Source organism: Macaca thibetana, chromosome 13 (genome assembly GCF_024542745.1).
Source record: "Macaca thibetana thibetana isolate TM-01 chromosome 13, ASM2454274v1, whole genome shotgun sequence".
NCBI classification, from domain to species: Eukaryota; Metazoa; Chordata; class Mammalia; order Primates; family Cercopithecidae; genus Macaca; species Macaca thibetana.
In genome coordinates, this window is record NC_065590.1 from 83908826 (window position 1) to 83926174 (window position 17349).

Below are 17349 nucleotides of genomic sequence, written 5' to 3' on the forward strand. Positions count from 1 at the left end.
TTCCGCGTTCCCCCACAACACGCTGGCACCCACAAGATGTCAAGAGTGTGTGTGTGTGTGTGTGTGTGTCTGTGTGTCGGGGGGGGGTCACAACAAGGTCTGTGCAGTTCCCTCCCGACGGTTTTCGAGCTCCTCTACCTCGAAAGTTACTTGGGATTGAGTAAAGAGACCCTGTCCCCAAATGCGGGATCAGAGGACGCGAGGGGCAGAAAACCCCAACCTGGCTTCTCGCTGCACAGAGGCGCGCACATCCCCAAAGGGCAGTGCGCGCGGCCGCCCCTGGGGGCCAGCCCTCTGGCGCCTCCAGGCCCCCTGCCCGGCCGGGGCCCTGGGCCGCTCAGGGGAACGTGGCCTGGAGATGGGCGCGCGCCGCCGGGCCCAGAAGGGGGGCTGCTCCGGCCAGGGGTCACACTCGCCTCCAGCACCTCCGACCACCGTGACAGTGTCCCCAGGCAGCCCCAGTGCATACACACCCGGGGGCAGGAAGTTTTTATCCCCCCCTCCTTTTTTTCCCCCTGGAGCAGCGCAGGCGCAAGGGCTCCTGCAGCCTGCGAGTCCAGACGCGGGAGGCTCCTGTCTCCGCCGCCGCCGCCGCCGGAGCCGAGCCCAGCGTTCCGGGTTCCGGCCCCGCTCCCACGCCCGGCCCGGCCCGGCCCCGCGCGGCGGCCAGGACCTGGGTCTCCCTTCAGCGCCGCATCCGAGGCGCTCCCGCCCGGCCCGGCTCTTACCTCCGGCCGCGCGGCTCCGGCCCCGGCCCGACGCGCAGAGAGCCCGGGGTCGCGGGTGGGCGCAGGAGGGCTGATGGAGAGCGGACGGCGCCGGCGAGTAGCGGTGGCTGGGGCCGCTCGGGTCCTGGCCGGAGGAAACGGATCCAGGTCCTCCTCCTCGCGTTCCTGCTCTCCGCCTTCTCCCCTCGTTCTTCCTCCTCCTCCTCCGCCGCCGCCGCCTCCCGGCAGCCCAGGGAGGATGCCCGGGAGAGGGAAGTCGGTCCTTCTGCCTGTCAGCCTGTGCGGCTATGCGCGGTGCGGCGCGGCTCTCATCGAGGCGGCGGCGGCGGCGGCGGCTCCGGCAGCATCGCCCCCGCCCTCTCCCCGCAGCCGCGGCGGCCGCGGGGTTGGGGCTGGCTCCGGGCTCGCGGCTCCGGCTCCGGGCGGGGGCTGCGCTCAGGCGCGGCGACCGCCGGGGCTGCGGACGGGCGCTGCGGAGCCGGGGCCGGGGCTGGAGCTGCGGCGAGATCCGCGGTGGCGGGGACGGCGGCGGCGGCGCGGGGGCTGGCGCGGCCGCGGCGCGGGGACCATGCTCCCTTCTGGCTCGCTCCGCTCCGGGTACCGTCTGCTTTAGCTGCGAGGGAGGCGGGCTTCGGCGCGCAGCCAGGGGCGGGCGGAGCCAATCACGGGCGCCCGAGTGGGCGGGGGTGGCGGGTGGGGGAGGCGGGGCCCCCCGGCCCGGCCCGGCCCGGCCCGGCCCGGCCCGGTGCGCAGCTCCCCGGGCCGGAGGGATCCCTGGCCGCGGCGCGCCCGGTCCGGAGCGGAGTGCTCGCGGGTGCATCTGTCGTTCTGTCCGTCCGCCGCCCCCGCCCCCCGCGGTGGCCCCCGGCTCGCCTGGCTCCGCGGCCGCGCCCGGCAGACGCACGGCGCGTGGCACGGGCTTCTCCGCCGCTGCCTCCCGGCCCTGCCGGCTCAGGGTTGGGGGACAGGGACCAAGGCGAGCTCCCCGTCTGCTCTCAACACCTGAGGAAACTGGCGGAAAAGTTTGAGAAGGAAAAGTCCAATCGTCTTTCAGCTTCCGACCTCCTTATAACACTCCAACCTTGGAAAGAAGCAGGAATTGCCCACCCCTCTGAAGGACCAGGGAGAGCCCTGCAAATCGTGTCCACCAGCCTTCTGAGTCAGCCCTGCCTCTCCTCGAGGAGCGCGAACTTTTCTGTTCATACTGACCCTTAGGAATCCCCGAAGCCTTCTCTGTTTAACAGCCTGACCAGCCTTTGATGTCTACACTGACTACCCACCCCCACCACAGCTCGCTGGCTCTCACACTGTCTACACTGATTTCTCAGTCCCACCCCCTGTCGGTCTACACGTGCTGTCTACACGGACCCTAACTTCTAACCCTAATAGAAGAGATTTGGCCGGAGGCGTGTGGGACCCCCAATGAGGGCTTTTCCCTTATGCTAGAATATTCCACTCTGGGCACAATCTTCCCCACCCCTGACTGCTCTCCGGGTCTGGTTTTTATTCCCCAACCTCTCCCTCCTCGCCTACCTCCCCTTTACCTGGTTTTGAGTTTCAGAGGAAATATCTGTACTCGCCCTCCTCCTCCACCCCCGCCTGAATGTAAAGGCCTGAGGGCCTTATCCTTATCCTCCACCCTCCCTCTGCTTCCCCAGGTAAAGGCCTGAGGCCTTGCTAGAAATTCGGGAGAGAGTGCGGTAGGTAGTGTGGGGAGCTGGCTATGGAGGCCCAGCTGGGAGGAGCTGGCCTGGGGAGGGCTTTGCCAGTCGCTGCCCCCATCTGCCAGGGCCAGGGAGGACTGCGCCGGTAAATCCCTTCCTCACAGCTCCCCCCTGTGATGTCTGATCCAGGCCTCTGCTCTCCTTGGCTGTAAACTCAGCGCACGGATTGTGTCTTCTTTAATATCTTGTAGGAAGCAGAGTACAGTGTCGTGGCTGATAAATAATAAATAATAATAATCTATTGAGGGTAGCAGGAGCACTGTCAGAAACGGAATGAGGACGCTGGGGAAACGGCCCACTGGTGTCAGAATAACTGAATTTCCTGGAAAAAACATCCAACAAAGTTTGTGTGTGTGAAGCCGGGGACTCGGGAGGGGACAGAGCAGAGCACTTCAGGGAGGAAACCACCCTTCATGAGGAGGACAGCCGGGAAAACTGGCGTGTCCTTAAGAGAGCATGACAGAGGTGCCAAAGAGGGGAGCAGGAGTGGGAGGAGGAGGAGAAAAACTCCCCAAGGGTCCTCAGACAACACCTGAAGGTGATTGATAGCTTTGGCTTGAGTACTATGTTCTTAAAATGGTGAATGAAAAGTGATAGACTACCAGATAGCAAAATGGAAAAAAGAGGGATTTCTTGGGATTTCAAATTGATACACAGGTCAACTCAACGCAAAAAGAAGGAGAACAAAGCCACAGGCGTGTATCTGTTCCTCCACGCTGTAGGAAGCTGTCCTCTGAGATAATCTCCATGGATCCACTGACTGAACATACAAAAGTCCGCCCAGCCGCGTTCTGGAGTAGCGCCCTATGAGACAGCCTTAGGCACTACAGAAATGTGGCCAAGGTTTGCAGGGTCTGGGATAGGTTAAGATCTGGCAATGTGAGGCACTCACAGTGTCTTACAGATGATTTTGAATGATCCTCAATTGAAAGAAGAAAATAGGCACTCCAAGAATCCTTCTTCAGCTCCCTCTCCAGATGAAGGAGAAAGGATGCTCCCAGTTTCCCTGCTGGCAGGATCAGAAAAGAGAGCTGTGTTGAGTTCTCATCCAGAGGAGAACCGCCTCGGGCCGTGGTGGTGCGAAGGGTGCTGGTTCTGGAGCACCGTAAAGTCTTCAGGGCTGGAGTTTGGTAACAGCTCACCAAGTGAGCCAGCTTGTCAGGGAGAATGAGAAAAGCTGTGTGAATTAGACTCCCAGTGGGCTTATCTACCCTGTCCTCACCCATCCTCGTTTTATCCCTCAGAGCCTGAATGCAAATAAGGATTTCCAGAGTTAGATACCAAGGCCTTCCTCGTCATTAATGCTCTGCCCAGCTGCCCTGCTGGGAGCTGTTTAGTGTGGACACAGTCATTTATGAAGGGTCTGCGCTGGTCTGCACATGAGCTCCATTTCAGAGTGCTGTTGTTCACGTGATCTGTCCCAGCGCATCTAGTGTCTTGGCAACATAAACTGGATTTGCATTGTGTCAGGAGTCTCCTCTGTCTCTCTCTCTCTACGTAGATCTTGCTGGAGTCTGGGATCTTTTCTGGGTCATTCTTTGCTCTGCTCTGTGGCCCATGGGATGGGCCCCGTGATTGGCATGGATCTCTCTGTGTGGTTCATGGGACTCGTGTGTTGTGCCCAGGAACCTCTTCCACCATGGTCAGAGATTTCTCCATGAAGCACAGGATCAACTCGGTGGTGTGTACTCCAAAAGCCAACCCTCCCTGTCCTGAGCCCCAAGCTGGGCACTGGGATCAGGGCTAATGTGTACACTCCAAGCAGACGGGTAGTGAAGGAGCAGACTCATAGTGCATAGGGAAGTGGACTGGAACACTCCAGAACATCCATTCCCCACTCAGATCACAGACCATTATCTGTGCAGTCCATCAGACAAGGACTTGTGCTGCAAAGGCCACTGTCACCTAAGGAGGAACCAGAGGAAGTCACATCAGGATCACCTGGGGCGCCACATGAACCCACAGTGGCCAAGGTGGACTTCTGTCCTTATCTGTGTTTATAGTAATAGCCACAACAAAAGGACCTTTACCCAGTGGCTACTATGTGTCAGCACTGTGCCAAGAACTCTACCCATGATATCCTGATAATCCTCACAGCAACCTGTGGAATCGGTATTATCAGCCCCAAAACTGAGTTCCAGAGAGGTAGGTGATGAATGATGAATCGAGTTCACCGGAGGGTAGATGAGCACCTGCAATCACACAGTAAGTAACAGTGCTGGAATTTGAGCCCGGTTTTCCCAAAGCCTCTGTTCTTTTTACCACACCAAACACACAAATGCAGTTTCTTTTGTCATTAGCCCAGTGCTTTTCCCTTGGCGTAGACACAGTGGATGCTGATTTTTGCCTTCATCAGCAAAAGTCTTTACCCCAGACACATAACTGGAGATCAGTCTTAGAACAGAGAGCACTAATGCAGGAGAAGGGCATGGGCCCCTTTGATTACTGAACACGCAGGTCACTCGGAAGAGTGGAAGCCTCATCAGAAACCTCCGGATTTGACAGGACATCTGTTTCCAGGAGCACAGTGGGTGTAAACAGAGCAGCTGCCAGCCTCTGTCCTGGTTGGGGTTTTGTGTTTGCTGGGTTTTTTTGTTTTTTTGTTTTTTTTTAAAACACATTATGCTCTATTAGAACTACCCCTATTTGGCATCAAAAGCATTAATAAATCCCACATAAGGCACAGTCCCTCCAGTGGTTAATCAATCCATAAAAATCTATTTAGCACCTACTGTGTGTCCAGCATTTCAATCCCACGACGTTGATTAAAGCAGGAAGTAAGGAGTCACAGCTGCCAAATTTTCACCACGGCCACCTGCTCTGTGATGTGTCACAAAGGCATTTGCCAATCATGCAATCAACCATTTACTGAGAACCTGCTTGGTTGCTCAACTCTGTGCTGGCAACTCTCAGGAAGACAGGGAAGATATAAAGCGGCTTATATGCCAATCACTTTTACCCTGCCTATTTTCCAAAAGGTGGTCAAGGTTTCCTATTACAATACTTGGCTCTTGTTCTTGACAAGGGTTAAGGTAATAGCAGTTGTTATCAAGAAATATAACTTAGTGCTTACCTGTGGGGAAGAGACTCTCAAGTGTTGTGGGGTTACAGAGACGATTCCGGATGGCTTCCTGGTGGAGGAAGGTCTAAGAGTGGACCTGAGGAGAAGGCAGTTTCTGTGGGAGACAGAGGGAGCCCAGACCAGGCAGAGGGGAAGGCAGAGGCCAGGAGGTCGGGGGAGGGAGGATTGCTGGATCGCAGGACTCATTACCATATGATCCTTTCTAAAACGTGACTTGTTAAGTCATTTCCTTTGGGTGAAAGTGAAAGTGTATTTTCTTCCTCCCTCCTCCCCCCGCCCCCTGCCCGCCAAATCAGTGAAATATTAGATTCTAGTAGTCAGAATGAAACCAGTGGTGTCTTTTTTTGGCATTCTCAATGGCAAGAATTCAGCACCTTTTTTTAGTACCACTTGTTTGCAGGTGGCAGGAGTGCTAATTAAACGGAGCCACTAACAATTTTCCTGGGTGGCTCTGACTCCCAAACTGACATGAGACACTGCTTGGGCGTTTTAAGAGAGCAGCTTCTGCTCTCTCCATTGGTAATGTGATTCTTCATCCATGGTGTCCGGAGGAATGGACTGAAGAGTTGCTCAGTATATATTTATTGGTTGTTAAATTGTTGACAGTGATTGAAATGTCACTTTCCTTTTTCAGTGTTAAAGAAGGGGCCGGTGTTCCTCTATGACAGATTATTAAAAATAAGACCCAGATGATTGTTAGGATAGATTGCAAGGAAAATTTAGTTCGAATTTTAGAGTGATTTTTTTTTTTACACTCATTGAAGCATGTTCACTAATGATACAATTCAGGAGACTTTTTTTTTTTTTTGAGACAGAATCTCACTCTATCACCCAGGCTGGAGTGCAGTGGCACGATCTTGGCCCACTGCAACCTCTACCTTCCAGATTCAAGAGATTCTTCTGCCTTAGCCTCCCACGTAGCTGAGACTACAGGTGTGCACCACCACGCCAGCGAATTTTTATTTTTATTTTTAGTAGAGATGAAGTTTCACCATGTTGGCCAGGCTGCTCTCGAACTCCTGACCTCAAGTGATCTGCCTGCCTCTGCCTCCCAAAGTGCTGGGATTACAGGCCTGAGCCACTACGTCTGGCCAAAATTCAGGAGACTTTTGAGAGATGATTGAGCCCTGATAGCTCTTGGCATAAACGTATTTTTAAGCTGTTTTTAAGAAAAAAGAGGTAAAGTTCCCACCTACCTCCTTTTCAGCTTTAGAATCCATCAGTGCCACTGTTTCCATCTCCCTCTGGGTTTTCAGTAGGACTTAGGGCCAGTATCAGGCTTGTGATTATGGTCATTTTGGAGCCCCCAGTAGGGCCAGGGGAAGGCCAGTGACCACTCACCCAGCACAAGTGGTGACTGCTCTGCCTTGACTGTCCCCAGGACAAGGGCCCTCCACTGTCCTTTGCCCTCTGCTGGGACCCAGGCAGCCTGAGAGGGAACCCAGTCCACACGGGCTGCACGTGGAGCACAGCAGGAGGAGACCGGATGACCTCGTGGAGCCTTGGCAGTGAATCTCATTTTCATCAGCAATTTATTGAACACACCTGGGTCCAGGGCTCTGTCTCCGGAGTTACTGGCAATCACCGTACCCCCACAACTGAAGTAGCCTGTCATGGTCACAAGCAAATGACAGCCTGTCTTCCAAGACACACATTCTCTATTCTCCCTGCAGATGGAAGTGTTGGGGGTCACGTTTCATGCAGCCTCAGAGTTTGAGATTAACCTTGGTTTACGGTGTGAAGTATCTAATGGTTTCAGCTATTTTGGGTCCTCTGGACTATGTAAATCCGTGTCTCCTCTTCATGTTCACCCCTACCAGAATCTGTGAAGCTGCACACGTTTTCTGTGCTGAGGGGTCCAGGGGGAAACATCTGTGAGACCACACCTAGTGGAAACATGAACGTCAACAGCATTGCTGAGGCTTCACGCCCAGGGAACAGAGGGTGACAAGGAAGTGATGATTTCACCAGGGTACCTGCTGAATATTTACTGAGGGTCTTAAAAATAGCCTAAAGTCTGTGATACAAGCCACCATCTGGTCCAGGTGTACCTTACTGTAAGAAAATATGATATATGAAAATTCAAAATTATAAAGCAGAAGGATTTTCTAGTTTGCATCACAAAAGGATGCATGGGCTTCCCTTGAGTGAACCTATTCCCTTAGATACTTAATCTGTGGCTGATTTACTGGAAATTCAGTTCACATCCAACTGGTCAGAAACACACTAATTTATTTTCATTTATTTAAGATGTATCACCTACCTACTTCCAAGAGGCCTTGAGCAACTCACAGGTTAAAACATGGGGCAAAAGAAGCCTTTTAGGAATGAAACAGAACAGACAGGTGATGAGGTAGAGGCCTCAGGCACTCACGATGAATGGTTTGCCACAATTAGGCTCTAAGGAAAATAGTGCAAGTATGCCGGGTTACCTGACTGTATAAAGAAAGGAATATTTGTATCAGGTTATAAAATGTTTTGAATAGTAACTGCTTAAAAATCAGAGACTATTACAAATGGAAGAATGTAGTATTGTTGAGATAAAAGGTTTCTCCTCTAGACTCTTGGAAACAAATGCTAACTGTGGAAAAGTAGTAACGCTATAGGCCTGTTATGTTAACATTTTTCACTACTCTCAAACCCTTACAAAATATTTATCAGACAATTTTTGTTAAAAAAATTTCAATCCTTTGTAGATTCATTTATTGCAGATTCAGGGAAATGATTGCAAATCAGACACATCTCCTTTAGGTGGCTGTGAATTTTCCTAGAATGCAATGAGTATTTTCTAGTTAAAGTCTAAACCCTCAATAATGTCGATATGGCTTCAGGACAATTTCAAAATTAGAGAGTTCTGGCTAATGTAAAATTTCACTAGATACACCCAGAATTTAAATAGGAAAATAGACAGGTTTAGGAAAGAGTCAGAACAAGATTTGAAATCTAAGATATTTCTATACCAATCTACAGGTAAATTCTTTTTTTTTTTTTTTTTTTTGAGACACAGTTTCACCCTGTGCCCAGCCTAGAGTGCAGTGGTGCGATCTTGGCTCACTGCAACCTCTGCTTCCAGGTACAAGCGATTCTCATGACTCATCCTTCCGAGTAGCTGGGATTACACGAGTGTGCCACCACACCCGGCTCATTTTTAGTACAGATGGGGTTTCTCCATGTTGACCAGGTTAGTCTGGAACTCCTGGTCTTAAGTGATCCACCTGCCTCGGCCTCCCAAAGTTCTGGGATTATAGGCGTGAGACACTGTGCCCGGCAGTCTACAGGCAAATTCAATTAAACTGAATTTGAGATTTTAAAAGGGTACAGCTATGACTTATCATTATCCTCAAGGCCAGTTTTACTGGGAATCAAAATTGAGATGTGGCAGTTCATGTGTATGTATTGTTCAAAAGCAATGGAACGTTGAGTTGGGGTGACAGTATGTGAAATAACGATGTACGAATGATGACAATGTCAGCAAAAGCAGATATTAGTTCAGCACTTACTATGCAACAGACACGGTTTAAAACTCTATTTTTCTTATTTCTTTTTATTTTAAATATTTAGTAATATTTAAAAATATTACATATTTTTATATGTAAATATGTACATATTTAAATATGTAATAATTTTCATGCAGACATATAGAAGGAGGGAGTCCGGTTAGATGAAGGCTAAAGCTTCATCTGTCTCAAAACCAGAGTGGAAGTTGAACAGTGCCTTGCTCTAGGAAGCTCCGGGCATTCCTAGATGATGGCTGCATCTTGCATGCTGCTAAAGTCTGACCTAAAGGAGACTGAAAGATAAGATGAGAATGAATGAAAGAAGCCCAACTGTATTAGTCATTTATTGCTGCCTATCAAATTTGCCCAAAACTTAGCAGCTTAAAACAAACAAGATTTATTTCCTCACACTGTCTGAGGGTCAGGAATCCAAGAGCATTGTGGCTCGGTGGTCCTGGCTCCATGTTTCTCACAAAGTTGCAGTCAGACGTCAGCTGAGGCTACAGTCATCTCGAGGCTCTACTGGGGCTGATGGATTCACTGCCAAGTTTACTCGCATGGCTGTTGGCTGGAGGCCTCAGTTCTTTGCCATGTGGCTCTCTTTACAGGGCTACCTGGTTTCTGCCTGAGCAGCAAGTGATGAAGGAGAGTGAGCGTATGAGAGAGCAAGAGAGTGAGCCCAATCGTGGACTGACCACACAGTTGACCCTGGTTGACTGTGAGAAAGGACACAGGCTATGAACACCAGGAGGTGGGGATCATTGGACGCCATCTTGGAGGCTGGCTACCTCAACAATCTTCTTAGATTCCATGATTTCTCGACAATGGAAGGATGACAGGATGTACTTCCCAGATTTCAGGAATTCAGGCTTCTGATGGTCCCCAAGAAATCAGAGGACATGAGACTCCAAGAGAGATGGCTCAAGAAGGTGGGAGAACTCCTGGTAAAATTCCAAATGTGTAAATTGCCAGTGCTCTTGAAGAGAAATAGTAAGGTGGGAACAGGTTGCTGATGAGACCAGGGCAGCTCCTGGAGAAGCTCACCTTTGAGTAGAGCTGGCAAAAGGGAACAAGGAGCATAGTGTAGCAGAGTCACACAAACCTAGTTTGCTAATTAGGTCTAATTAATTAAGGCAGTGAAATTGTAAGGATAACAACAACCAAAAAAAGCTTTCTTTTTTTTTTGGCATGGGCAGAAAATCAAGAAAGGAACTTCTCTATGGCTTCTGTGGAGTCAACTCTTCCTGACTGCCTGACTGCCACGAGGTACCAGGTAAGGTGTAAGGTACAGAGTACACAAAGGAAAGATCACTGCCCTCAGAGGTCTCCCAGTCAAATGGGAAGGCAAATGCAAAATGCCATTCAGCATAATCAATACCATAATGAGATTCTGGCCAGGAAGGTCAGGGACACGAGGAAAGGCTCTGCAGTACTACCTGGGGCAGGTGAGTCAGGGATGACCTGGCCGAAGAGATTACACTTGAACTGAGTCTCAAAGGATCAGCAGGAATTTGCCAAGTGAACCAAAGGAGAAAGGGCAAAGAAAAAGGAGACACCCAGCACAGAGGCATGAAGTAGCTGGGCAGGCTGGGGGAGCTGCCAGTGTTTTATATGATTAGAGCAAGGTGGAGGAGCAGACAGGGCTGGGGAGGACTGTGGAACCCACTTTGCAAGGCCTTGGGTGCCTGTACTGTGAGTGGACAGGGCGGTGTTGGTCAAAATGGGGTCTTACATCAGAATCTCTTGGGAGGTTTGTGAAAATGCAGATTCTTAAGCCTTATCTTATGTCCATATGGGCAGACTGCTCAGCATAACTCTCTTTTCTTCCTGAGCTTGACTACATTTCCCAGCATCCTTTGGAGTGAGACTATCCTTGCAGTTAGACGATTTTCTAGTCTCCTTTGCAGGTAGGTGCACTCATGTGACTGAGATCTAGCCAATAGAATGTGAATGCAGCTAATGCTTGCCATTTCCAGACCTGAGTCATTAAAATTGCCCTGCACCTTCTCCATGCACTTTTCCTTCTCTTTATGTTTTTGCACAGGGATCTTGGAAGCCCCATGTTGAAGGTGGCAGAGCAACAAAAATTGAGGAAGCCCTGAATCCCTGAACTATTATTTGGAGATGACCACCCACTGATCCAGAACACTCATTATTGGGCTTTAGGAGAATGAGAAATTCTGTCATGCTTGAGACTCCGTACATCTTTGGATTTGTTTTAACTGCTAGTTTTACCCTGACTAACATGGCAATTGACAGCCTCTGAGAGGAGATTTGGAGAATCTGCTTTTTTAACAAGTACCCCAGGGGAGTTTGAGAATCACTGCTGAAAGCCAAGGGGAGCCAGTCACCCAAGGATTTAACGCTGACCAAGGAACACCACGCTATTTGCATTTTAGAATGACAGCAAGGGAGCAGAACTCTGCTCCCTTCTTCTTTGCCAAGGAGAACAATCTATTGACTCAAAAGAAAAAGAAACTTTGGTAAGAGAAAATTGAAGCTCTAGATGAGTAAAGAGATTCTAACAGTACCAAGCTGCCGTAAATGAGCTCAAGTCTCTTGGCCAGGACAAATTACACTCCAGGGAGTAGAGAGAACTCGCCTCTGAAGCTGTAAAGCCTCTGCTGATAATCTTTACAGAACATGGAGACTGTGAAAGAAATTGGAACGCTAGAGATGGCAAAATATAGGTCTGATTAGTAAAGAGGGGGAAAGCTCCTGCAAACTACAGAAGTGGGGCTCTCCTATCCATCCTCATTAAGTTCTCTGCTCAGACTACTTAAGGCTGACTTGTGAGCACGTGAAAAATGGAGCAGAATCCTCTAGAAGCCTGTGTGGGTTCTTTAAGAGCAAGCCACGACAAGGTAACTGTGTTCCCAGTTTCGTGGTGGGCTTGCTAGATTATTATGTCAGGGAATTGTGTTAGCTATGGTAGAGACAAAGTACACCTCGGCTTGTCTGTCTGTCAAGGAATCTCATGATAAATTTGTGCATGAGATGAAGTAATTTCAGCTGCAGACCAGCATGCCTGTTAGGTGGATTTAGAACTGTTTTTATGGCCATTCCCAAAGATGCTAGTCAATGTCCTTGCGGAAGTGCATTTCTAGTTGAAGGCACAGTCATTTTCGCATTTGATATTTTTATTAGTGTGTGGACATAGATGACTTAGTTAATACCTGACACATTTGGAGACGACATGCAGAGAATACTTTGGTTGACACACCAGGGCCCAAAGAACAGACTACAGTGCTAAGCTAAATGTAATGATATAAGATGAAACAGGGAAACGGTAGGGTGAGATGCTCCCGTCCAAATAGTCCCTGTGTGAGTGCAGGGCCAAGAGGCAAAATCATCGGCAGAGAGAAAAAAAAAAGAATCTCAGCTGACAGTAACACGGCACGTTGTTCAGCTGCTCTAAGCCCATTGTGGCCTTGGGTTGAATTGAGGGAAGCATGAAAGAGATGCTCTTGACACCTGGAATGTTGCATTTGGTGGTGAGTTCCCCTTTGTGAGATGCCCGAGAGTGTGGAGACGAAGATGAGCGATGTGTCTCGGGGAGGGAGCTCTGAATCCTGTCATCTGAGAAACATTTAAGGAACTGGAAGAGGTCAGTCTGAAGGTAAGAAAACTCAGAGTTTAGGTATGAAGCCTCTGGGGTTAGCTGAGACCTGCATGCAATGATCCGAAGGCATGTCATTAGCAGAGGGGCCCTGGTTTCGGGAAAGGCCTAGCAGGCAAATTTCAGGTCCACCCCAGAGTGACCCTTCTATACCCATCTCACAGCTTCCTAAAACAGAGGAGCTTCTCGGGGTGAGAGCGCCTGTCAGTGGAGATGACCGAGTGGAGAGAAGAAAGTCCCTTGGAAGAGCTGAAGGCCTGTGATGGATGTTTGGTCACAAAGGAATCGTTAATGTCCCTCCAGGTATTAGTAGCTACTAGCACTGGCTGCACTTGGAGACATTTTAGAATGTGCTGGGCACTGTGCTAAAGTAGGCTCAAAGCCCCATGTAGTTTTCTTTTGCTCCTGTAGCAAATTACCCCAAAATCTGTGGCTTAAAGCAACATACATGGATTATCTTACAGTTCTGGAAACCAGAGGCCAAAATCGAGGAATCTGCAGGGCTGTGTTCCTTCAGGAGGCTCTAGGAGGCTTCCCTTGCCTTTTCCAGCTGCCAGGAGCTGCCTGCACTCCTTGGCTCTTGGCTCCTTCCTCGGTCTTCAAGGCCAGCAGCAAAGTGTCTTTAACTCTTTCTCTGACCTCTCTTCTGCCATGGCATTGCTATCTCTGACTCCGAACTGCCTGCCTCCTTCTCAGAAGGACCCTTGTGATTATGCTAGGTCCACCCAGATAGTCTAGGTCCCTCTCTTCATTTAAGCAAATCTGTGAAGTTCCTTTTGCCATATAAGGTAACATATGCACAGCTTTGGGGAATGAGGAAGACAACATCTTTGAGGGGCTGGTATTCTGTCTACCTCAAGTCCTTTGAATCTCGCTTCCATTCATTTAATCTCTCATTACCTTGAAGAGTTGGGCATCATTTCCACTGCACAAATAGAGAAACAGAGACACAGAGAAGTTAGGTAAACACACAGCATTGCCATAAAATGGTGAGACTGGGATTCGAATCTGGTTGTAACTCTCAAAGCCAGACCCTTAACCTCTCAGATGCTATACTGTGTGTGTTATTATTGTTATTAGAGTCTATAACTCTAAGCACTAGTAATTGCTTTTCTTTAATGGTGTTAATTTAGTGGTGACATTATTGCAGCTTGTTTTTTTCCAAAATGTAACATAAGTTAGACACTTCTGGCTAATATGAAATGTAACTGACCTCCCCCTGTTCTGTCCTTAGCATCCTCAGCTAACAGCTTTCTCCCCTCCTGGATTTTGTCACCTTGGGCCTTCTCAGCTACAGGAGTTTGAAGCAGTGTTATTTTCTGAATTTGGATCTGACAATCTTTGTAGACTAAAGGTTACACAGTTGCTAAAGTTTGTTTTTAACCCAAAGTAACAGAGTTGTCAGGGAGAATGTAAAAAGATTCTAGAAATGCAGGTTAAAAACCTACTGATTCTTCCAGGCAGCAGGAAGCGCTCTGTGATTATGGCATTTAGGCCCTAGGCAGGCATAGAAAAGCACAGATCCGGTTGAAGCCCCCACTCCTCCTGGAGCTTAGGAGGGCCTATGGAGGTGGGCAGTGAGCAAGTGGCTGGGACAGTGAGTGTGTCCCATCTCTTCTGTGGGCGTCCTTCCAGTGTGCCCAGCCTTGGCCATTTGGAACCACAGAGCACCATCCACCCTCCAGCTGAGGCACAATTCTCTCCGTGCTGGGCTGGACTGGGCTGGGCCCTGGGTCCAAGTTGAGCTGGATGTGGGCTGCTCAAAGCCTGTTGGACAGAGCCTCAGACACAGGTGGAGGGGTCACTGTGATGCCAGGAAGAGGTTGCCAGACTCCAGCAGGTGGACGAAAGAGTCCACAGGGTGCAGGACAGGCTTGCCTGGGGTTGGGGGGCTGTGCACTGACTGTGATGCAAGGAATGGCTGGATGGCTGGAGAAAAGGGGAAGGGCCTCCTGTCCACTGGATTCAGATCCTATTCAACTGCAGGGACCACGGTGACCCTCCTGAATGATGCTTCCTCTATGGGCCACACGGCAGTGCCATGGCCTCTTTTATCAGGCCTATGTTATAGGTTTGGTATTGATGGAGCACCTGGATTCTAGAAAGGAAGGAAATGAACATTTTTGAACCTATTCTTTTTGCCAGGCACTGGACCAGGAAGGAGAAAAATGGGGCCCTTTCTGGCCAAGTGCTTTCACTGACTCCGGGTACAAGGAAGAATACAATATGATTCCTGTCCTCAGAGATGGAAAAGTTCGCATGCCTGTGGATACTAGCCTTTACACAGACAACATAAGGACTGAACAGCGTGGTAATTAATGAAGATGAAAGAAGTAGAAAGAGTAACAAGTAATAAGTGAGAATAAGTATTAAACTAAGTACTGACTTTGGGAGTACCCAGGCTCCATTTTTATGCCAAATCTCTGGTGTTAAGGCATAAGAGATACTGTGTCCCCTAAAAGGGGATATGTTCTAAGACATAGCACAAAACAGCAGAAAAAATAACTTTCTGCTGCTGACTTGTGTTCATTTTTCAACTTGTGGGCCACTAGGACTCTTGAATCTTCTTTCCCCATATTTGCATCTAATTAGCATTTGCATAGTTGCTGTCTTTCCCTGAAATGTTTATTTCTCAACACTCAGTATTGCCATAACAAGATGGGGAAATAGAGGAAATAATTTTTTTAAAATGTTCAATTGATTTCCTTTTTTAAAAAGACACCTTTTTTGAATTATTACATATCATAAAATTCATCTGTTTTGTGTGTGCAACTCAATGAATTTTAGTAAATTTACAGAGGTGTGCAGCCATCACAACCAGTTTTAAAACATTTCCATTACCAGAGAGAATAATTTAGGGGCACAATCCAATGAGTGTGGGCATATTTAACCCACTTGAGCATGCATTTCTGAAACTGTTGTACTTAAGAAAATCTGTCAGCAAATTTTGAGTTGCTTCTTGATATACTTTTGCAAAACAAAGTAAAATGCAGCAGAAGGAAGGATCTCTGTGCCTGAAATCCTGAGAAACCATTATCTATTTTGCAGATCACTTCATTAATAAACAGATTATTACAAAAATAATTATTTTCGAGATGACATGTTTTCTATTGGGACACATAAAAAGTCTTTAAATTTGCTCTTCAAAAAAATCACTTACACCCACAAAACTACTTCAATCAAGAAAGTAAATCTAGGTATGGGAAAACCATGGCAAAAACAGCGTTACCTTTTTGTCTTTAAAATTTAGTGTATTAATTTTCGTTTGGATTCTCTTTTCTCTCCTGATTGTTTGGAGGAAGGATTTCTCTGGTGAAAAGTACCCCGATCTGATGCCTTTGCAAAAGCAGTCACCCCTCTGGCATGAAAGGCACCATTCAATCATCCAAACTCTTAGAGGCGAAGGGTACACTGAATAACGAAGGCTCAAATGGTTTCTATCATGTTGTAAATACCCATTTTAGAAAACCCAATAGTCAGAAAGTTGAGAATCTGTTGCTAGCTTCTCTGTTGGGTACTCCGCTGCTTTCATGGGTGGATCCTTCTGATATGGCTTCTTAGATGGGGGTCAAATCCCCTTCCTCCTAAAATCCCACACCTTATCCTCCTTATGCTGTAGGTCAACAGATAGAGAGAACTGTCTCTTCCCAAGCAGGAGGGGAGTCGTTCTTCCAGTCGAGTATTGGGAAAAACGTGATCCCAGGGTCAAGCTTTTAAAGTGCTCTCAAGTTCTATTATAAGGATATGAAGGGGTAAATATTGTGTTGCTGTTTACTTTTATTAGAAAGACACAGACACCCAGAAACTTGCATCAGAGACTTATTTAATTTTTATTTTATTTTATTTTATTTTTGAGAGAGAGTCTCTCCCTGTCACCCAGGCTGGAGTGCAGTGGCGCAATCTCTGTTCACTGCAACCTCTGCCTCCCGGGCTCAAGCAGTTCTCCTGCCTTAGCCTCCCAGGTAGCTGGGATTACAGGCGCCCACCACTGTGCCTGGCTAATTTTTGTATTTTTAGTAGGGACGGGGTTTTGCTATGTTGGCCAGGCTGGTCTTGAACTCCTGACCTCGGGTGATCAGCCCACCTTGGCCTTTCAAAGTGCTGGATTACAGGTGTGAGCCACTGTGCCTGGACTAATATTTATTTGTAAATTTAAAAGGTTGACATTGTCATATATTCAGAAAAGTACACAATTTTAAGAGTACAGCCTGATAAATGTTTACATAGTAGACAAACTCATTTTAAGATAGGTAACATCACCCACATCCCCAAGGCTTCCTATGCTCCTCCCACTCGTTACCTCCACAAAGTAACCGACATCTGCCTTTCATCAAAATGGTTTTGTTTCATGAATGGAATCTCACACAGTATTATTTTTTTGTATCTGACTTTTTTCGTTCAACATTAGTGACTGAAATTCATTTATGTTGTTGCCTAGAGGAGTAGTTCAATGTTTACATTGTTGTATAGTATTCCACTGCATGAATACACCGTGATATATTTAATGTTTTTACTATTGATGAACATTTGGGTAGCTTCCAGTGTTTTTTAATCTCTTAGAAATAGTTTCCCTAAGAACATTTCAGGGCATATTCAGTATGTCTCGGTAGTCATTTCTCAGATTGAATCACTGGATCATGGCAATGCAACATTCAGCTTTAGTGGATAGGATGATAAAGACTTTCTAATTCTGGCCAGC

The 17349-nt window shown here is 48.2% G+C and overlaps 1 protein-coding gene and 1 long non-coding RNA gene across 2 annotated transcripts in view; one reads left to right on the forward strand and one right to left on the reverse strand.

The window, feature by feature from the left end:
* LOC126934432 (translation initiation factor IF-2-like) overlaps positions 1-1931 on the reverse strand; it is a 178402-nt gene extending 176471 nt beyond the window's left edge. The window contains exons 1-3 of the mRNA XM_050755235.1: positions 1877-1931; positions 1099-1739; positions 729-1013 (exon numbers count right to left, since the gene is read on the reverse strand). Coding sequence (XP_050611192.1) covers positions 729-1013; positions 1099-1739; positions 1877-1931 — 981 coding nt within the window. The remainder of the gene's footprint in view (positions 1-728; positions 1014-1098; positions 1740-1876) is intronic.
* A 7672-nt stretch (positions 1932-9603) lies between these two features.
* On the forward strand, positions 9604-12042 carry LOC126933513 (uncharacterized). The gene is made up of 3 exons (XR_007718645.1): positions 9604-9960; positions 10228-10304; positions 11076-12042. It is a non-coding gene; the product is annotated as an uncharacterized LOC126933513 (long non-coding RNA).
* Positions 12043-17349: the final 5307 nt, after the last annotated feature.